This window comes from Dipodomys ordii, unplaced genomic scaffold, assembly GCF_000151885.1.
Source record: "Dipodomys ordii isolate 6190 unplaced genomic scaffold, Dord_2.0 Scaffold3, whole genome shotgun sequence".
Lineage (NCBI taxonomy): Eukaryota > Metazoa > Chordata > Mammalia > Rodentia > Heteromyidae > Dipodomys > Dipodomys ordii.
In genome coordinates, this window is record NW_012267219.1 from 11,737,712 (window position 1) to 11,760,783 (window position 23,072).

Sequence of the window (23,072 nt, forward strand, 5' to 3'; positions counted from 1 at the left end):
TTCCTGGAGTGGAGAAGGGCTGGAGGAATTGCCAGAGGTGTTGAAATAGCAGTGAGCTCCCAGTCCTTCATGGATGAGTCCTAGGAATTGGGTAGCCTTCAGCAAGAAGACTCTGATCCTTGGTAGAACTAAAAAAAAAAAGGGGGTTGGAAGGAGTCTTAGGGAGCTGGAGTCTTAGACATGGACTGAGTTTCCTGTGTCTTCATTTGCAAAGAGAAGTAAGATTGGGTATTAAGAATAGGTTGGTCACAGCTGAGAGAAGGAAAGAGACGGAAATGGTGGAATTCATTGCTAGAAAAGGAGGGGCTGTATGAATAGCAATAAGGTAGCAGCCATGTCAATGGACTTCTTAGGATCAAAGACATAATATATACTTTAGTAAAATGGCAGCTTGAAAATATCAAGCAGATATTGCCTTGGATAAAATCCCTGAGCACCAGAGAATGTGGGGGGTAAGTCTATCAACAATCTAATCAACTTAGATTAAGTTTTTATCATTTAGGTCCGGTGGGACCTATAACAAATGTTTAGTGTGTGTGAAGTACAAGAAAATAAAGCCATTTCTCCTTGGTATGTTGACCCAGATTCCTACTGACTGGAGTGATGGCACTTTTTCAAGGACCTATAGGAATAGGGAAAAGATAGGCTCCTAAATACAGAGATCATACACTTTTAAAGAGAATGGCAGGGGCTGGGAAGGTGGCTTAGTGGTAGAGCGCTCGCCTTGCATGCCTGAGGCCCTGGGTTTGATTCCTCAGCACCACATAAGCAAAAAGAAAAAAAGCCAGAAGTGGCACTGTGGCTCAAGTGGTAGAGCGCTAGCCTTGGGCTGAAGAGCTGAGGGATAGCGCCCAGGCCCAGAGTTCAGGGCCCATGACCGGACCCTCCCCCCAAAAATAAAAAGAATGGCATGGTGCTTGGGAAAATGATCTGGGTAGCAGGATAAATACGTTTTGGTGTTTAGCAGGAAATGGGGTTGGACAGAGTCTGGCAAAAGCTATATCAGAAAAGATCTCATGTTCCATACAGAGGAATGGTCAATTTCATCCAGAAGGTAATGTGAAAACCTTGACAAACTTAAAAAAAATATATGCTTTTCATTGCATTGTCTAGAGAGTGAGCTGGAAAAGCACTGACTTGTTACTGACAAGAGACTGCTTAGGAGAAATGGCAGGTCCTGAATACTTAGTGGTATTGGGGTTGGAAGGAGATGGGAAAAGAAAAAAGCAAGAATAGTTGAAGGTATTACCAGATTCATAGCACCCAGGAACAAAATAGAAGAGAAATGATTTGATAAGGAAGGTTTTGAGTTTCATTTCCTGGAGTTTTAAGTCAGTTGTGTTTAAGCAAGATCACAGTAGAGATGTTCAGTTGGGACATGGGTCTGCTCTCCATAGACAGGCAGATGTGAGCTGATATATGTCCTTAGGGATCTTCCAGCACAGGAAAAAGTAGCTGTGGCTAGATTGCACAGAGATGAAGGGTAAAACACTGAGATGAGTAGGAGAAAGGCTATCTGTGTGAGAGGATAAAGGTAGCCACTCAAGGAAAAGAAAAATAGTATCTTGGAGGACAATGGGGGAGGGGGAGGAGAAGAGAAGAAGGGAGTCATTAGTGCTATGTGGGAAGAGATCATCGTGTGTTTGGTATTGGGTAATTTGATCACCCATCATCAGCTCACTAAAAGAAGATATAAAAGAAAAAGAGAGGACGGAAGCTTGCAGACCAAAGAGACAACAAACATACTCTGTTCCTTTAGGATGCTTATTTGGGAAGGAAAGGGAAGATAAGAACCAGAAAAAAAAAAAAACAAGAATGTGGTTAGGTTATCCTTCAATGCCCAAAAGGAGCTTGTTTCTAGGGAATACCATTAATCAGGACGAGTCAGTTGAAATCCAGAGGAGAAAAATGAATGAAGTACATTACTAGACCAGAAAGGAATGGACCTGGAGTCCTCTGCAGAGAATATATTGCCCTGACTCTGGGGCTGGAAGGAAGCAGGAGGAAGTGGGTGGAGGACTCAGGGACAAGGATGCAGGACAGGATATAGATCAGGGAACAGCAAACACATTTAACCATGATTAGCCACTTGCTCAGCCTGAGTCCTACTGTGGATCAAACCTTCACTTCAATCAAATGAATTACATAGCTGTTTAACCTTGTGCCCCCTTGGAATCCCAACACACTCAGCAGTGGTCTCCAAAGAGCAGGGTGCTAGGAGCATCCGGTGTATCATCTCTTGGATGATTTTATATTGGACTTGCTTAGACTTGGGGGTGCATGGTAGCTTATTATGATCCTTAAATCTTCTCTAGACTGTATACCTTCCTGACTGCCTCTAGGAACACCTTTCCATCTACTCTGCCCCTTGCATTAGTACTGATGTGAGATCTCAGTCTTACAATTTCTCCTTGAAGCAATCATCAGTGCCTTAAGAAGAAGATTTGAAGGAGGTTAAGAAATTAAGGTTGTCCTTTGCTATTTTAGAAGACAAAGGATGCCAGGTGACTGACTGACTTGTGAACCCATTCAATCCATGAAAGACCTGGGTCTGGAACCCACTTTACCATTTTTACCTGTCTTGTCTATCTTTTCAGACTGTATCCATAAGACTAATTTCTTGTGTCCAAGTAAGAGAAATGAGACCATTATGAAGCTGTCAAGAGCCAAAAGTATTTGGGGGTGGGAGGAGGGAGCAAGGTAGGAATACTGATGTGATTATTCTCTATTTCTTGCTGATGTAGCATCAGTATTTATTCTTTCAAGGCTGTTAGAGATCAGGATAACCAAGAACGCTCATTTCACATTATTAATTGTTCATTAACAATAGTTACAAAGAAGTTCAATGATTATTTTCATCTTCTGTATTTTATAAAGCCCTAGGCCATCTTTTATTTCCCCATGAAGTGTGTGCATGCAAAGCATGACTATTTTTTATAGGGTATGATGACAAATCATTGGAAATATAATTAGAATGTACATATGAAATCTCAAAACCTAAGAGCAGGGCTGGGAAGGTGGCTCAGTGGTAGAGTGCTTGCCTCGCATGCATGAGGCTCTGGGTTTGATTCCTCAGTACCACATAAGCAGAAAAAAAAAGCCATATGTCGAAAAACGAATTTAACAACTTTGGTGGGGGGTGGGGGGCAGACCAGGTGGAGAGAGGGGAGGAGTATGGGAAGGGATGGGAAGGGGAAACAATGAGGAGGCAACAATGCTTGATAAGAAATGTATTCATTATCTTGCCCACGTAATTGTAACTCCTCTGTATGATATTCTCACAATTTAAAAAAAAAGGAAATGTACTCATTACCTTGCTCATGTAATTGTAACCCCTCTGTACGGTATTTTCACAATAAAAAAAACATTAATAGAAAAAAAAAAGCCAGAAGTGGCGCTGTGGCTCAAGTGGTAGGGTGCTAGCCTTGAGCTGAAGAGCTGAGGGACAGTGTCCACACACAGAGTTCAAGCCCCATGACCAACAAAAACAAACAAACAAAAAAACAAAAACCTAAAGGCAACAACCAGGACAGTGATAGAAAGTAGAGATACTAGAAACCAGGAAGAGAATGTACAGTGAAACCTTCTTAATTCTTCACTATTCTGGTGTACAAAGTTAGATGTAAGTAGTGTTTTAAGTATAAAAGTGAATTAATTTCAGTAAACATTACAAAAAAGTATTAATATTTAGGGAAAGCAAACAGCCCTTCACAAATAAGGATTTTGCATTTTCTAGTTTTCTGACATTGGACTTGCTTTAAATGGAGGTGTATTAGTATTGATTATCATATAAATAGCTACATCTCAAAGGCCGGTAAGGTAACAAAATTGTCTTGAATTTTTTTTAATAGTACTGGAATTTGAACTCAGGTCTTTGTACTTGCTTGACTTGCTTGTTTGCTCTGCTGTTGCTCTACCACTTGAGCCATGCCTCAAGCACTGCTTTGGTCTTTTGCTGGTCTTTGGCCACCAGTGCCCAACTTTGGAACTAGATATTTAATGTGTATTGTAGTCAAAGGAGGCAGAGTGAAAATTTTAAATCAATTAATTTGTGGCACAGATTCTTCCATGATCTCAATGACTGGAAACATCCTTGAATTTATTCTATCTCTTCACAACAGAGTTTGATAGCCATTCAATCATGTCTGCGTTTCAATAGCACTCAATACCTAGTCACAGTCATCTGTCCTCTAGTTGCAGATAGACTTGACGTGGGTCTGTCTATACAAGCTCACAGAATCAGACAGACAAGAAAGGCTTTTTCTCAAGCACAGAGAGACTCATGTAAGAGACAAGCAAGGACTACATGTTCCTGATGTCTATGGAGGTGAATGACTCTCCCCAGCTCTGCCAGTCATTTCTAGTTCTATCCTTTTATAGTTAATGACTCTTTCCTACATAAAACAGTGTATAGAGGTTGAGCTCTTACCTCTCCTGAAGTCCTATGGGCTTCATTTTGAAAGGAGACGGGCAGACAGAGGTGCAGGTGGTAGCTTTGATCTCAGGAGTGCATCGGCCTTGAGGATCTATGACAACACTGAGTACCTTGGGGGCCTGCTCGGGTTGGACCATGCTGTGGTTTGTCTTTGCCTCAGACTGTGCGGGCTGTAATGCAATGGGTGATAGGTGGATCTCCTGGTTTTTCTCTTTATCTTGTCTCAAGGAAAGCTGAAACCTTTCTTTTAATCTGTAAAGAATCTACAAAAAAAGAAGTGATATAAAGGGCTCTGGTCAGTTTTTCAGTCCCTGGATGACGATCTTTTCTACCCTGAGAAGACAATTCAAAATAAAGGTTAAAGGAGAAAGAAAGGATTTTTTTTTCTTTTCCTAAGAAGATTATGTTTGGTATTTCTAGTTATGACAAAGATTTGTGTACATGGATCTGTGGCTCAAAGATAGATTCAAAAGCAAATTTGACTAACTACAAAAAAAATGCCACACAAGAATTTATTAGAAGGGTAGGTAGCAAGACTAGCCATAAAATACAAGCCTAATGTTCTTCATAGAAACAGACCATTGCGCCAAAAGAAGTCTTATAAAATGTTATCATTAAAATACCTTTTCTATAAAACATACTTTCTTCACTTGGTAAATACTGACTGCATTGAACTTAGGATATCTTTCAAGAAATTTTGGACAGCCAGAATTTTCTATCTTATCCCCTTCCCTTTAAAATTTTTAATACATACAGGAAAAAAGAACACAGTCCCTTTTTTTCCATTATCAGAGATCCTTCTGGACTGGCAACTTCAATTCAGAACTGGTAGGATGACTACTTTTGAACTTTTGAAAGAATGAGAGTGATTTCATTGTGACTCTCTGGGCTACCCTGTAGGCTAGAACATGTCTTTGTCTTCAGGCTTAATTTCTCAAAGGATTTTTCTGCTGCTGCTCTAACTCCTCTGCTCCAATTCCTGTAGAAACTAGATATCCCAAGTGTCGTCACCTATGTTCTTAGAGAGTGACTTTATAAGCGAGTGCACTTGGAGAGGTGACAACCTATTATCAGCAATTATCTGAAGGTGTACAGCTGATAGTATCTGTATCTAAAACACCTTCAGCCAACCTAACTCCTCTGGCTAATTTCTAGAACTCATTAGCTGCACAAGTTCTATTTTAGGAGGAAGGCTTTCCTGGTGCCTTGCATTCCTGGTACAACAACAGAAAATGTTTAACTCATTGGAAAGTGAATTCTACTTTCCCTTCTCTCTCAGAATTCCTTTCAATTATAGTCATGCCCATATTTTAAATCTACTGGAAAGATAATGAAGTCCAAATGTATAGGTAGATTATTTTCTTACTGAAGCACAGTAACCAGGAAAGGAAATTAAGGAAGAATTCATTTGAAGTTGAGGAGGAAAGAAATGCTTTTGTATTTCTTCATAGGGTATAAAATACTTTCATTTTCAGGCCAACTTTAGAAAATATTTTTCTGGTTTTCTCATATGATTTTGGGAAAGAAGTGTTTAACAAAATAAGATTACAGAAAAGGAGTAGGATGAAACCAAAATACAAAAACCCAAAATGAAAAGATAACAAATATAACAGGGATTAATTTTTAAAAGATCCAAGAACTAGACATCTATGGGCAATGTGTAAATTGTCTAGGCAAAAAGAAAAACAAGAAAAAAATACAACAGAATTGGAGAAAGTATCACCAATGATTCATTTAGCAAACTTAGAGACTGCCTAATAGGTAAAACAAAAGAATTATGAGGTGAAGATGAAAACATTAAAGATGACATGGAACTCAGAGGAATCAATGTACACGAGGAAACACGCTTGTTTTATGCTATGTATTGTGAAAGTTACAGTTTTGCCTTGAACGAAACAGATTGTTCTCTGTTTCTAAGGAAGTTAGGAATGTGGAATACTCTCAGGTTAAAAGAACCCCTGAGGCCATGTATGCCAGTAAAGTAATGAGATAGAAATGGAGCAATTGTTACAGCTTTGAGGAAAAACAATGTCTATTACAAAGGAGGCTTAACTTTCACATTAGACAAATTTGTGTTTATGCATGAAGCCCACAGAAAGAATTTTTCAAATATGTAAATTCTTGAAAATATATACTACTCATATTTCTTCCTAAAAAAGAAATAGTCTCAACAATGTTCTACTAGTCACGAGAAAGACAACTAAAATTAAGATACAAAGAACTAGAAATTGAGATGAAAACGAGACCTTTGAATTATTTAACACAAAATGAAAACTGAAGTTTGTCTCAGATCTACCATCCCAATGGTAGTAGCAAGAACGAAGGTTGGAGGGCAGCTATGTTTAAAAAACTATATGCTAAGCTACTTTTAAATTAGGGATACAGAGGAAATCTGAGTTAGGGTGGTCATTAGAGGACTTTCCAGCTCATTACACAGTAAGGAAATGGAGGTGTGGGTGAGCCATTAGCTTGTGTAGTCAGCAATTAGCTGTGACCCAGTCCAGCCTGGGCACAACTCTGACTTGAGACCTATCCAGTTTCTACCTCTGAACATTATTTCAGGTGCTACTTGTCCCAACAGTGCCCTTGGAGAGAGAGGCTGACATTATATTTGTGGTGATCACCATTGAGTTTCAAAACCATTCATTCTAAGAGTAAAAAATCTTACAGATTTGAAAGAGGACCTCCTTAACTTCCATTCCCCCAACTGCAAAAAAAATCTGTGTACCTATGAAGGATAACTAGAAATGTGCATTGTACATTGAACCATCAGGAGAAATGAAGCGGAATTCTTATTGTCTTTTGTTCATCCTCATTTTTTCATAACTTGATCTATATGATGGAAATCATGGACTGGTAGGGAAACATAAAAATCTTAGATTTTGAGAAAAAAGTATCTGGACATTTCCACAACAAATGTTATTATATAAAGGGAAAAAAAACCATGATGTTTTTCACTAAGTGATAAAATAGATTATTGACTGGAAAATATGTAACAATTGTTCCTCTTTAAGCTGGTGAGTGGCAGGAAAAGACTTCAAACTAGACTTTGTTTTCCAAAGTCTTATAATTTATCCCCAATTTTCTCTCCCTCCCTCCCTTCCTTTCTCCCTTTCCTATTTCTCCCTCCCTGCCTCCCTCCCTCTCTCCCTTCCTTCCTTCCTTCCTTCCTTCCTTCCTTCTGGAGATTGAACCCAGGGCCTTGCACATACTGGAGAAACACTCTGTCATCAAACCACATTTATTTTCATTACTATATTGTGGATTCTGTATATTAAAGAATTTTTAAAAATACTGAAAATGAATGTCTTTATTCTGTGTATAGTACTGAAAGTTTGTAGCTTTCTGATTCCTTTAGTTCCATGACTTTGCCTATAAAACCTATACTAGAATAATACCAGACAGTTGGCATATATATGGTAAGCTTACTATGTGAAGTTAAATATTAATTACTAAAAGATGAGTCCATAGAATTTAAAGTGGGATATCATTTTAACATTACAAATGTGTTGGATTTCCTGAATTACAAAATCATGTTTTCAAAAATGTACTCAGTAGTGCTTACTTTGTTAGCACATGTACTAAAATCAGAATGATACAGAGAAGATTATCCTGGGCCCTGTGCAAGGATGATATGCTAATTTGTGAAGCATTCTATATTATACATAGATATACACACACTCAGTAGGAAAATAGTGAATAAATGCTATTATATCAGAATATTTGCTTCCTTGCATTTAGGAAAAATATATTTCCATGCTGAGAATAGAAAAATCAAGAATATATGGACTTCGGTTTTTCCTGACAGGTCACTTTTATTATATTAGTATAGAACAAAGTTGAGTCTAAAGTCTTTCCCTGCCACTCACCTGCTTGAGGAAAAACCTGTGTCACCTATTTTACACTCAGTAATCTATTTAATGACCTATTAGAGGTCAGCTTTCCAATTGGCCACAGTGTAGCCCATGTTAAAAATGGATTTCTCCAACTTTAATTAGAGAAAGATAAACATGGAAAATATACAACATGAAAGAGACATGTAAATAAGTACAAAATACTCAAGAGATGGTTGTTTGAAAAAATGTAGAAAAAAATGGAAGCAGTTGCTCTGGCAGTGGGCTGGTTATCAGGGAATTAAGCTACAAGATAATAGCTCTCAACTGGCAGGCAACCTGCCTTGCAGGGGACATTTGGCAACAACCAGAGACAGTTTTGGTTGTCAGAGTTGTGGGGAGAAGGCAAATGGAAGGCGTGTGATGGCACACAGAGGGCAGAGGCCCCCCTATAAAGCACAGGGCACCCCATGCTCCCTTCAGCAGAACAATCAGTCCAAAATAACAGCATTGAGAAGTGTTGTACAAGGAAATTGCACTAGGGTGAAGTTGAATGATATACTGAGATTGGGTTCTAGTAAAATCTAGAATATAATAGGATCCAGGTTTCCTGACTTCCAGGCATGGGACTATTCAAGACCATACTTTCCCCAAGTCCATATGCCTTTCTTCTTAACCTCTTTCCCAACGCTTCTGGAAAACTGAATCTGAGATTTTTCTCTGCACAGACTGAGGGCTGGACTATAGTATATGTCTGTACTCTATGAGAATTTACTTTGTCTAACAACTCATCCTGAATGCTCATCATAGCTGTGGGAAGGTAGGATTTTCCTCTCCTTCTTCTACAGCTTGCTTTTGAACTCTGAGATATTTTAAAATTATTGGGTCTTCTGAAATAAAGAAAAGACCTATTGTATAGAAGGACTTGTAAAAGACAAACTGTAGTAGGAGAAAAAAATTATAGCATAACAAGAACCCAAGGAATATAAAATTGAGAGGAAGCTAAGTAAAGCTCTCACATGAGCTTTTATATTCAATTTTGTGGGGGGGGGTGGGGGGTACTGAGGCTTGAATTTAGGACCTGGTGCTCTTGCTTGTTTTTTTTGCTTGAAGTTGGAGTTCTATCACTTGAGTCACACCTCCAGTTTTAGCTTTTTGCTGGTTAATTAGAGGTAAGAGTCTCAAGGGCTTTTCTACCCAGTCTGGCTTTGAACATTAGTCCTCAGATCTCAGCCTCCTGAGCAGCTAGGATTACAGGTGTGAGCCACTGGTGCATGATTTCAATTAAATTAAAAAAAAATCTCCAGCTGGGCACCAGTGGCTCATGCCTGTAATCCTAGCGGTTCAAAGCCAGCCCGGGCAGGAAAGTCTGTGAGACTCTTATCTCCAGTTAACCACCAGAAAACTGGAAGTGGCACTGTGGCTCAAGTGGTAAAGCAATAGCCTTGAGCTGAAAAGCTCAGGGACGCCCAGGCCCAGAGTTCAAGACCCACGATCGACCAAAAATAAATACTCCAAATTAAGTAACAGAAAACCTTCAGTCTGGATTAAGATATGTGCTAACTTTATTCATTCTTTTTCTTTGACTTTGATACACGAGAATAATTTTCTACTACATTCCAGAAACATGACATTGTGGGTGCAAAGGTGGCACACCACCCCATCTTGAGAACTACCAGGTTTTCAGGAGACAAGATGTGTAAAATATCATGGCCAGTACAAGGTACAAAGTACAAAATCAGAGGTGTGTCCACAACACACAGGTATAATGTGGCATACATTTATCTGTCTCATCTGTGTGGAGTGGCTCCGATAAATGTTGCCATTCCCACCTATTCATGGACCCATTTGTGGCTAGAAGTAGACGTTCATAGAATGACAGGAATAAAATTCCCACCATTGGACTTCATTATGGAATTACCTGGAATCATGCTAAATAGTCTAGACTTCTAATTCAGATAGACTTGGGTTTTAATTCTGATCCCCTCTCTCATCCTTAATATACACGCTCACTCACCCACCCATTATTTGTTCTGGTCAAGTCAATTATTTTATTTTTAAACCTTGGTTTCCTTGACATTAGGAATAGTGTTTAGTACCACACAATAAATTTTGTATTGGTTTTATATGAATAAGAGTGTGATATATGGAAACAACTAATTATCAGTGCTCCTATCACCATTGCTCTTATTATTTTACTAGTATGATTAAGAGTGTTGTAGTCTTGTTGTGGAATAAAAATTGAAAATTTGTCTGAACAATATTATGATATACCTACTGGTTTAGAAATTGTTCTGTAATCAACCATTCCAACTCTGTGTGTATGTGTGTGTGTGTGTGTGTGTTTGTGTGTGTCTGTGTGTGTGTGTGTGTGAGAGAGAGAGAGAGAGAGAGAGAGTCAGTCTTGAGCCTTGAACTCCAGGACTGGTTACTGGCCCTTGGTGTGTTTGTTCAAAGCTAGTGTTTACCACTTGAGGCAGACCTCCATTTCCAGCTTTTTGCTGGTTAATTGGAGATAAGAATCTCACAGACTTTACTGCCCATGCTGGCTTTGAACTGTGCTCAATAGACTTCAGCCTCCTGAGTAGCTAAGGTTGCAAGTGTGAGCCACTGGTACTGGGTTCCAAGTAAGAATCTTGTTCTATATCCCACAGTTCCTAAGGCTCAAATACAAGACATTAGAAAAGTGTGGCTATTTGTGTCCAGCTTTGACAGGTATGTATTGCAATGTTCTGGCCATTCCTGCTCATCCAGTAGAGGATTTCTGGCCTCAGCTACCAGACCATGACTAAAGAAACTTATCTAGGTGATTTGTTAATGGGTCAAACAGCTTGTTTCTACATGATTTCTAAAACTGCTTTCTAGATACAATCTTGCTTGCAGACATCTCTACCAAAATCTCATAAATACCTTTATAATTTAAAAATCTCTAAGTACATTTGGTCTAATTTAGATGATAAATAGCGTTCTTTCTATTCTTTGTTCAAGTTTCAGAACTAATGCTACTTAGTAATAAACTTCCTTCATCCAAAACAGACTGAATGGATTCAAAGTTGCCCACACAATTTCTTTTTCTTAGAAAATTGTATTTGTCTATTTGTCGCTCCACCCACTCTCCATTCACATTTGAGAAGTGTTAAATAAGTCACACATTCGAAAATGTCATGCCTGTCTAATTTTATGCCTAGCAGCATTGATTCTCTCTCCCTTTTTTTGTATTTTAAGGAAAGTAAACAATATGCCACATTTCAAAAATTTTGCCAAGTCTCATGTTATTGTTATCTAGTACATGTTATCCTCCATTCCAGCAATTTACCTATATACTTTCATATTCAAGTCACATACTTTTCATTTCTGTGTTCTGTAGGAAGACTAGATACAAATAGAAGTTATATCCTAAATATAACTAGTATCATAAGGAAAAATCTGAGTTATAGGTTTTTTTGGGGGGGAGTGGGAGAATTAATAAAAGTATGGGAAATAGAACTTCAGTATGAAAAGCATACTACATATAACTATTACTGAGAGATCCAGTAAATAAACTTTAAATAAAGATAATTATCAAAAACTTTAGAAAATGTGTCTTTATTTGTGACTGCGGGACTGTTTCAAGGGACTAGAGAGAAGGGAGAGAGGAAAAGATACTGTTAGCAGGTATAGAATATTAAAAATACAGTGTCTCTGCGTATCAAGATGGTGTATGAAAACTTTAAAGTTGAAAAATGGTAGTAAGGGTATGTGGAAAGAAAGAGTAATCCAGGGGATAAATATGATTAATACAATAGATACATGTGTGAAGTATCACAGCAAAAGCTCTTTGAACAATAAATATATTACTAAAAAAAGTGAATGACAGGAATGTAAGATGGGTTCTTTTTATTTGTGTGGTGGAGCACTAGTAGGAGGAGAGAGGTTAAAGATAGTGAATATAGTCAAACTATTATATGTATATATACACATATCTATATCTCTCTCTATATATATATGCATAAAAATAGACCAACGACACCTTAAACATATTTAGAGAAGGAAGGGAGGAGAGAGCAATAGAGGGAATAATCTGATGAGGCACAATGTAACCAAATATGAATATGTCAAAGTGAAACTTCATTGTGAAACTGACAGTAATAAAACAAAACAACAAAGGGAAAAATCATTTAAACACAAAGACCAACTTATTTCAGACACTCATACTTGACAGGTCCCTAAATGTGAGCTGCTGACTTGTTTGTGGCAGCCTATCAGAGAAACTTAGCTACTTTTTTTAATCTGTTAGGCAGTATACCTTTTCCTATGAGGATCAGCTCCTTTCTCTTTATTGCTGGTTTCTCTATTACTCTTCTTTCTTTTTATTTCCTCCTCCCCCCTTCCTCCATCCTCTTTCTCCTTTTCTTCCTCTTCCTCCTCCTCCCTTTTCCCTCCTCTCCCCCCCCTCCTTCCCTCCTCTCCCCTCCCCTTCCCTTCCTTTCTCTGGCCATATTAGGGCTATAAACTCAGGGCCCTGTGTTCCATAGGTAAGGGGTCCCTGTATCTCTTAAACCATACTTCCAGCTCCAAAAATACTTTAAACATGCTCTTTTCATATTAAAATTGAAGATAGTGGTTGAAATGAAGCACTCTGATTTATTCAAGAATTATTTAGACAATTCAAAACTGGTTCTTTCCCAGACTGTAAGAGGACCACCACCCAGGTAGTCAAGCCAACTTACCCAAGAATCATTGTTATTTGTTTCCTTCTTTTCCTAAATGAGGACACTGCAAGGCCTGGTGGGTCAGCCTTCAAGTAGCTCTCAATGCTTCCTTTCTCTTCACCCCAGCTCTAAGCCAGTGCCATTTTCCTCATAGTCTATGATAATAGCCTTTAGAGTGGTCCTCCTGCTTCTGAAAGCCACCCTCTGTTCCTCTCCACTTCCCATCAGCAGGGAATGAGATCTGCCAGATGCACACATTCACCCCCAAGGCTCTGATTTAGCCTCCGTTTCCATTTTTCCCTTTTAGCCCAAGGGGCTAAGCTTACTTCTCCTCAGCACCATTCCATTCACTGTTCCCTCTGCCTATCCCTGCATTTTCACATCTCAGATTGTTTTCTTTTCATCACTCACTATTATTTTATCCTCTGGTGGTACTAATTCCTAGTGTGTGTGTGTGTGTGTGTGTGTGTGTGTGTGTGTGTGTGTTCTGTATGTGTGTGTGTTGTGTGTGTGTGTGTGTGTTGTGTGTGTTGATCTCAGGGCGTGGGCATGATTCCTGAGTTTCTTTGGCTCAAGGCTAGCACTCTACCACTTGAACCAAAGCCCCACTCAGGCTTTCTGGTCATTTATTGGTGATACGAGCCTCATGTATTTTCCTGCCTGCATTGGCTTCAAACCAGCACAGATCTCAGCCTCCTGAGTAGCTAGAATTACAGTCATGAGCTACAGGCACCAAGCTTCTTCTTTAAAATAAGGGTGGATCTGGGTACGCATCTGCATCATAAAATAGCTGTGGGGATTAAACTTTGATTAAGGGAAATACTCAGTTCACTGTTCACATGGTAAATACGTAGTTTATAACAATAGCAGATTTTTGTTTATTTTTAAAATAAAACAATGTACTGACAGTACCAGAATTTGAACTAAGAGCTTTGGCGTGCTATGTAGGCACTCTATCACTTGAGCAGCCCTTTTCTGCTTCAGTTTATTTTTCAGGCATGTCTTGACTGGCTTCAAACTACATTTCTATCTTCACCTCTCATGGGATTATTGGTAGATGCCACCATACCACTCACTGTTTTATTTATTTGTTTTTTTTTTTTTTATTGAAGCCAGGAGCTAGTAATTCACAGCTGTAATCCTAGCTATGTGGGAGGCTAAGAAAGAGAGGAGTAAGGTTTGAGGCCCAACCCAGGCAGAAAAGTTTCCAAGACCCCTTCTAAACCTATAGCTGGGTACAGTGGTGTATGTTTATTGTTTCAAACTACATGGGAAGCTGAGATTAAGAGTATAAAGTTCCAGGTTAGCCCAGGCATAAAAATCCACGAGACTCTGTCTCCACTGAGGGAAGCTGGACATAGTGGCACATGCCTGCTACTCCAGCTACAACAGGAAGCCTAAGGCAGTCAGATCTTGGCTCAGAGCAGGACGTGAGACTCTATGCTAAAAATGATCAGTGGTGGTGGGGAAATGCACAGGTTTGGAAGCATGGCTCGGCAGTATCACACCAGTCTAACAATCATTCTAACCCACCAAAATTTTTTTTATATATGGAGAGATTTGTCTTTTTCTTGTGTGCTGGTCCTGAGGCTTGAACTCAGGGCCTAGGTACCAGCCCTGAGCCTTTTTTTTTTGCATAAGGCTAGTACTCTACGTCTTGAGCCACACAGTTCTACTTTTGGCTTTTTGGAGATAAGAGTCTCATGTATTTTCCTTCCTAGGCCAGCTTCAAACCGTGATCCTCAGATCTCAGCCTCTTGAGTAGCTAAGATTATAGGTGTGAGTCACTCATGTCTAACTGACAGGCTTTATTTTTAGAGCAGTTTTTACGTTTATAGCAAAGTTGAGCCAAAAGTACAGAAGTTCCATACACCCTCCTTTCTTCTACCTCACCAAACATCTCCCACTCTTGTGGTACATGCCTTCTAGTTGATGAACTACTATTGATATTCTGTTACTAACTAGAATCTACAGTGCAGATGAGGTCACTCTTTGTGTTGTATGTTTTACATATCTTGAGAATCCACATACATTTGTCATTAAAAAATAAAGAATTACGTTCACTGTCTACAAATCAGCTGTCTTCTACCCAATACTCCTTTAGCCTCTACTTGTATAACCACGCAAGTGTCTCTGTGGTTTTGGCCTTTCCCAGAGTGTCATATAGTTAAAGTCATATTAGTATATTCATTCTATATGATTAAATAAAAATATCTATTGATTGTCATCTAGATTTCCCGATGAAGTGTTTGCTCATTTTGTCAGTGGCATTTCTTCTGGTAGTATGTGGTGAAAGGATGAATGAATGAAAGTGAAAATATCTATACTTTTCCAAACATGCCTTTGCTGATTTGCTCTAGTAACTTTGGAGCAGATCTACTTATCTCTCTGGATTTCACATTAGTATTTAGCAAAAATGAAAGAGTTGTCCTCAGCTCCAAGTAGGTAAAGATGTGGCTTTTATAGGTCCTTTTACTTGAGACCATAGAGATGTCTGGTTGTGTTAGATAGATGGGCACTGAGTCACTACTGCTAAATCCAAAATATACCGGTTGTTTATAGCAAGCTCTGCTCTCTGCCTCTCTCTATCCCTTAGCACTCAAAGCCCGTAGAGGAAGGCTTCTTACCTTACTCCTTCCATCCTTGCCTTTGTTTTTCTGAATCTTATCCATTTACTACTAGAACATTGTCCATTTCTATCACTTTGTATTTTTCTATTCTCATCTTTCAGTGATGATGACTGAAGATAAGGCCTTGTGTAGTCTAGTTATATACTGTACCATTGGGCCACACCCCCAACTTCTCCTATCCATTTTTGATCTGTAAAGCAAATACACCTCAATTGTGACTGACAAGGTAGAAAGCACTTGAGATTTCCCATGTGAAGGAAAAAAGAATCATATATTTTGAAGTGCAATTAACCATAACAAGAAAGTACATCCTTTAAAACACTGAGACATGAGTGTCCTGCCGCAGTTTCTGTAACACCTTCAACTCTCTTTTTATTAAAATTTGCTTTCTTTTTTGTTTGTTTGTTTGTTTTTGTTTTGGGGTCTGGTTGTGGGGCCTGAACTCTGGGCCTGGGCGCTGTCCCTCAGCTCTTCAGCTCAAGGCAAGCGCTCTACCACTTGAGCCACAGCTCCACTTCTGGTGCTGAGGAATCGAACCCAGGGCCTCAGGCATGCAAGGCAAGCACTCTACCACTGAGCCTCCTTCCAAGCCCATAAAAAAATTTGCTTTCTTAATCATTACCACTTAAGATATAAGAATCTATTTTTATTCAAATTTAAAACTCTTCTCTTGTGTATGAGGTTATGATTTTTTTTTGAAATCTTCATTTCTGACCCAGAGATGACACATTTGAATTCATAATGGTGGATGTTTCAGGAACTTCTAGTTACTTTCTACATTTGTGGGGTGGGGGGGTCTAGGAAATACACTTGTCTTCACCCAGTTAGAGGTTTCATTGATTTTTAACCTTCCAGCTTTTGATGAACTTAGCCTTTGTCTTCCCAAGCTGAGCCTGAACCTCTCACACAAACTCCCTCCCAGAAGGGGAACACACATGAAGAAAATCAAATAAGAAACTTGGCAATGCTGTTTGTTGATGGTGGAGAGAATGAGGGGTATGATATCTTGGGGGACACTTAAAAACTTAAAAAAATACATACTTTAAAACATGTACAAAATTAAAAAGAATATAGCACACAGAGAAAAAAATTAAAACTCATTTGTAAGCTGCCAGTACTACGTTACATCACAACATTTTTTAAAAGAATATATATATATATATATATATATATATATCATTCTACTTGAAAGATACTTAACTCATTCAATACCAAATAGCACTGCTTAACTTGTGGATTAGGTTTTTTTTTCTAATGAGAATCATGCTTTTAAAGCATCTATACTGTGAGTTTAGAATGATTACTGTATATTCTTTCATACTTATAAAGTATTCATGCAGCTAAAAGTTAGGAAGTAGTGGGTGGTTTAGTCTTTATGTTTGGTATTTCATAAAATGTCCAAGGCCCTTTAAAAGTACAGAAATCAGCCCTTCCTTTGGGAAAAAGCTTACCCTAAAGACATATTTCCTTTTTTACAAAAATTTCCCGGGTTCCATAAAGATGATATAAAAGAAGAAATAAAGTGAGCCCAGAGTGTGCCCAAGAGGCCATAACGACTTGGAGGTCTTCCATAACCTCAGTCAATCACGCTCTAAAGCTTCCTGCTAGGGTTGATCAAGTCACTGAAAACTTTCAGGCAATTACAGCTTCATTACCCAGCTCACATTCACACCTCCATAGGCTTTCCTGTAACAATCAGAGTGCTGTGCTGAAATCCCTAAACTAACAGGACTATAATCTTATTTCTACTTCGCCCTCCCTTCCCATTCAGTTGAATGGCATCATAGCCAGTAATATTCAATAGAGGGCTCAGCAAAGAATAAAATAGACAAAGAAGCAAACTTACCATCAAACACGTTACTATAATAACAAAGATGCTGACAAAAATGACAACAGCATAGAATCCTTCTTTGCTCCAGATTTTGTCCGCTTCATGCTGCCCTTGTAAAACATTTTTCTTGAAAAGCAAAACAGAAAGTCCGCCGTTAAATGACAGCTTGAGGAAACTGGCTTTGTTCTTATCAGACACCACACAAATTTTGAGTTTTATTCCAGTCTGTGTATTGGAGCACCCCTACACCCTCTTCCCGCAGCTAGAGCTGTTTCTCAAACTGATCTAGACAGCAGACAGCCGTCTACAGCTAGAGATTACTTAGCCTCTGGTGTGGGAGCCAGCATGCCCTACAGGCATGCTCAGGTCCTTCCCATGTCTCCTCAGTCTGTCTTGGAAACTACCTGGTTCATAGGTGAGAGAGTTCTGTTCTGCTCGCTTCTGTGCTGAGGAAATGTTTCTGAAGCTCTCCTTCCTCTGAGTCCCCTCCCACATCATCAACACGCTGGCTTCTGAGCTGTAACACAGCTCTGTACCTTTAAACAACAGCCTGACAGGTGCAAACAAAAGCTCAGGATGCATTTATAAACACAGCAACAATGTCAGGATCTTTTTTTCTTTCTTCTTCCCTGTGATGGTAGCACACAGGATTTTTCTCCCCTTAAATGGTTTTTACTTTGTCAAAACTTGGCCAAGTATCATCCCACATAGAGATTGTTATTTTTTCTTTTATATATTTCTTGTAAGTATCAGGGCACACCAAAAAGTTCATAATTATCTGGTAATACAAGGCAAAAGAAACAGGTTTTTTTTTTTACTATTTTTGCTTCCTGGGGGGGTGGGGGTGGGAAAGTGGAGGAAAAGCATGAACAAAAGTTTCATTTGACCTATTCTTAAAACAAAAAGACACAGCAACTAAAATCAAGTCTTAGAATGAAAATGTTTTATAATTGAATGATGTATGGTTAAAGAAACTGAATTGAAACCAAGTGACTCATGATTAGGGCAAACATATAAAGACTAAGTCAGGTTAAATGCTTGCACTCATTTAAAAAAAATTGGGGGGGGGTGGGGGCAGATGCTGGTGGCTCATGCCTGTAATCCTTGCTACCAAGGAAGCTGAGATCTGAGGATTGATGTTCAAAGTCAGCCTGAACAGGAAAGTTTATGAGACTCTTATTTTTAATCAACCAGCCAAAAACTGTAAGTGAAGCTCTGGCTCAAATGGCAGAACACCATCCTTGAGTGTCCCTAAGGGACAGTAGCCAGGCCCTGAGTTCAAGACCCAGTAGCAGCACACACAAAAAATCCAATTTGTTGAGCCCTGCTTCTCTTAGTTTTGTGGTAAGGGGATGATGTCTTCGTGACCAGGGAAGCCATGAGTTAAACTCATCTAAGTGCTGGGAGTTTGAAATCATGTTAAGTCATTTCTTTTAAACTTAGAAAATATCCTTAACAGTTTCAAATTTGATATAAATATTTGCCTTGAAAAATATTCCATGGAAATTTTTAAAACTTTTATTGTCAAAGTGATGTACAGGGGGGTTAGAGTTAAATAAGTAAGGTAGTGAGTATATTTCTTGTCAAACTTGTTATCTCCACCCTCATTTTTCTCCTACTTTCCCTCCCTCCAACCCCCTGCCATGTGGACCCCCCTCCTCCCCTGCAACCATTTCATGGAAATTTTTATCTCAGAACTCAATCATGTCCTGGTAGAGAGATGAATAAGCAGGCCACAAGAGATCTTTGAGTTTAAGTGTGATTCCAAAAATCATTTGGAGGGAGATTTATTGTTGAAAAGAATCAAATTTCTGAGCTAGGAAGGTGGCTCAGTGGTAGAGCACTTGCCTTGTATGCATGAGGCCCTGGGTTCAATCCCTCAGCACCAGATAAGCAGAAAAAGCTGGAAGGGGTGCTGTGGCTCAAGTGGTAGAGTGCTAGCCTTGAGCTGAAGAGCTGAAAGATAATGCCCAGGCCCAGAGTTCAGGTCCCATGACCGACAAAAAAAAAAAAAGAGTCAAATTTTTATTTTCTTTGCTCAAAAACAAATGATGTACTCACTGTAATGTATTTCACACTTTCTAGACAGATGCACAGGTAAAAGTTGTTTTAAAGATATGTAAATGGTAGATTAATAAAGGATCTGGGAACAATTGATGATAAAATGATTAGAAACTAAGTATGCTGCTAAAAATGTTGGGTTTAAGTGACAGTTTTGTTTTTCCTCTGCTTTCAGATAGGTTTTTTTTAAAATTCCTATGTCTCTATAAACATAACTGTGAATAGAAAACTCTAGTAGGAATCAAATATAAAGATGGAAACAATTTTTTTGTAGGCAACTAAATAACATCCATTTTTCACTATAAAACTAGTTAGACCCTCAAGTAAGCAGCATAAAGTGCTCACATTTAAATATAAGGTAGTGCATTTTAACTAAACTATAAGGAAGTGCATTTTAACTAAAGAATTTTGGGCAGGAAGGGTGGTTAAGTGGGTGGGAAGAGAGTCAGTGTACCTCGTTTGGTTCATTTTTCTTTTTCTTCCTGTATAATTCTATAACTCATAGAATATCAACATGTTCTTTTCTGCTTAAGAAAAATCTGTTTTGTTTTCTGTTTTGAACTGAAGCAATGATGATGGAAGAATTGTGCTCCACTGTCCCTTCCCCCACCTGCAGTTAGAAAGACACGTGTTTTGAACCAGAACTTAGTCACTGCGTTTTCTTGGTAAATAGATTTCCTTCTGAGTCATGCTACTCCTGCTGAGCACTACTATATTTGTACAGAGATCTAAAAAACTTGATAAGGACAGGGTAATAAATGAAAAAGTTTGTGGTTGAGATCCCACACAAAAGATTATAATTCACAGTAATCGTGAATCTAACCTTTACCTAGGGTTTACCCAATGCATTTTATATTTTGTCAGGGGACCAAGAGTTCAATAATTCACAGACTCCAGGACCTGGTAAAGTTAATGCCAGTATATTATCTTTATGTCTTGTTTCATAGCTATACTGCTTTTTCCTTTAACTTAGTTTGATGAACAAAGCTGAGGAGTTTTACTTTATTACTAAAGTTTGTTTTATCTACATTATGTAACAATTGCTTCTGTATATTTAAAAAGTTGATATTCTGTGGTTTCCTTCTTTCTTTCCTTCCTTTCCTATCTTTCTCCTTTTTTTTCCTTTCCAGTTTGCAAGGGTTAGAAAAGATGCTATAGAGATATAGAGACATCTCTCTTTGGGAGAAATGAAGCACAGAGAATAAAAGTGAGATGTTATGAATTATCCAGTTAATTTGTTTGACTGAAACAGATAAATGAAATGTATCCTACAACAATATGGCTTTGTTGGATAAATGCCAAACTTATTATGCCCAAGTGAACAGTTGATTTGGATGATCTAATTTATTTTAACATTGATTGTGGATGGTAAGAGGAAACAAAGGAGGAGGCAACAATACTTGATAAGAAATGTACTCATTACCTTGCCCATGTAATTGTAACCCCTCTGTACGGTATTTTCACAATAAAAAAAAAGAGAAGAAAAAAAACATTGATTGTATACTTCCTCAGCATTGTATAGCTAAGTCTACATTGTGTGTGTGTGTGTGTGTGTGTGTGTGTGTGTGTGTGTGTGTGCTGGGACTGAGAATTGAACTTAGGGCCTGAGTGCAGTTGGTTTTTTTTTTGTTTGTTTGTTTTGTTTTTTTTGCTCAAAGCTAGTGCTTCACTTGAGCCACACTTTCATGTCTAGCTTTTTGTGGATTAATTGGAGATAAGAGTCTCATGAACTTTCTTTCCCAGGCTGACTTCAAACCTTGATTCTCAGATTTCAGCCTCCTGAATAGCTAGGATTACAGGTATGAGCCACGGACATCTGGTAAAATCTACAATTCTTTAGACTGGATTGCAATTGAACATCAAAAACATTTTAGTACTTTCTAACTATCAATGTAGTACTAATGACATCAAACTCATTTTCTAAAAAAATGTTTGTAAATAGAAACTAAAATAATGAGTTTAATTTCAGTTCCCTTGTATGGGACTTTTAGGCAAGAGGGTGTCTAATTTTATCTTTATGAGCATCTTATAATAAGATAGAATTTGAGTGCCTACAATGTTCTAGATACCACATTAAAATATATGAAAGAAATAATACCAATTCTCTCAAGAAACTCAGATTGGAAACACAAAACAAGTAATTCTCCATTTGGTTTTTGGTTCTCAAGAGTCATTTCTAATTTAAATATCAATCATATAAAGAAACAGCCAAAACAATAACACATCTTTCCGTAAAAGACTAAATCTAAGTTTAGGAATAGAAATTTTGAGGCACCAGTCATGGTATTCTTTTATTTATTTATTTTTATTTTTTTGGGTCTGGTCGTGGGGCCTGAACTCTGGGCCTGGGCACTGTCCCTCAGCTCTTCAGCTCAAGGCTAGCGCTCTACCAGTTGAGCCACAGTGCCACTTCCGGCTTTTTTCTTTTTGCTTATGTGGTGCTAAGGAATCGAACCCAGGGCCTCATGCATGCAAGGCAAGTGCTCTACCACTGAGCCACCTTCCCAGCCCTCATGATATTTTTTAATCCATACAAAGGATAAAAAGTCAAATGAGCAAAGCACTTTTGTTTTCTCCCATTAATGGCCATGTTACCATAGTAGCTACACTTTGAGGATCAAAATGTGAACCAAGCCGGGCAAGTGGTTGATGCTTGTAATCCTTGCTACTCAGGAAGTTGAGAGCTGAGGATCACGGTTTGAAGCTAGCCTGGGCAGAAAAGTCTGTCAGAGAGTCTTATCTCTAATTAATCACCCAAATACTGCATGTGGAGCTGTGACTCAAACAGTAGAGTTCCAGCCTTGAGTGATAAAGTTCAAGAACAGCACCTATGCTCCAAGTGAGGTCAAGCTCCAGGAATGGAAAAAAAAAGAAAAGAAAAGAAAAGAAAATGGAACAGTGGGTGGGGGCATAAATGGTTGTAAAGTATTAACTAGAGAAAGATGAAGATTTGAAGAAACCCACAGAATGCCATAAGTGGCTTTAAACAACACTCCACTCCAGTGTCTGCAGTGCTCCTTTGGGCAAATGTACCAGGCAGTGGTCTGGCAGAATTCCTACCCACTGGGAACACTGTTCGCCTCAGCTCTCTGCTGCTTCTGCCCTAACACATTCAACTTCAGGTCAGTCCAAAGTTTCAAAGAACCTGCCCCTCCTCAACAAAATACTCTTCATAGCCAATTCATACACATGCTGACCTCTCAAGATGCAACTCACTCCTTGTTTCTAAATGTATTTTAAGATATTTCTAAATGTTTTTTAGGCTGCTACCACTTTGTGAAGAAATACCATATTATGCTTGCCTGATGCGCTTTCATCAATCTAGTACAGGACAGGCCTTGTGGTTGACTGTAGATGAGCAGCTCTGATGGTCAAGGGAAGCCTTCCCTCCATTTTTTACTAGGCTGGAGTATGTTGGAAGACCCCCAAATACTTGACTTGAATTAGTTCATTTTGTACAGTGATCTTCATGAATCTGGTGACTTAATACACTGCTAAATTCCTCAAGCCTCCAGGAAAGCCTTTAAATTAGAATAAAGCAATGGAGGGAAATGTGTATAATGTTCTTTAAAAGCTTACAGGAAGCAGAAT

The 23,072-nt window shown here is 38.6% G+C and overlaps 1 protein-coding gene across 5 annotated transcripts in view; it reads right to left on the reverse strand.

Annotated features, from left to right (window-relative positions):
• The window catches only part of Ptprr (protein tyrosine phosphatase, receptor type, R), a 214,722-nt gene that overhangs the window by 73,819 nt on the left and 117,831 nt on the right, over window positions 1-23,072 (reverse strand). For 3 of the 5 annotated variants that reach the window (XM_013023312.1, XM_013023320.1, XM_013023328.1), the window contains 2 exons: window positions 17,436-17,546; window positions 4,430-4,698 (listed from right to left, as the gene is read on the reverse strand). In XM_013023312.1, the coding sequence (XP_012878766.1) occupies window positions 4,430-4,698; window positions 17,436-17,546 (380 nt within the window). Of the gene's footprint in view, window positions 1-4,429; window positions 4,699-17,435; window positions 17,547-17,824; window positions 18,038-23,072 lie in introns of those variants that run through there. The other 2 variants (XM_013023346.1, XM_013023336.1) reach the window with 2 other exon arrangements.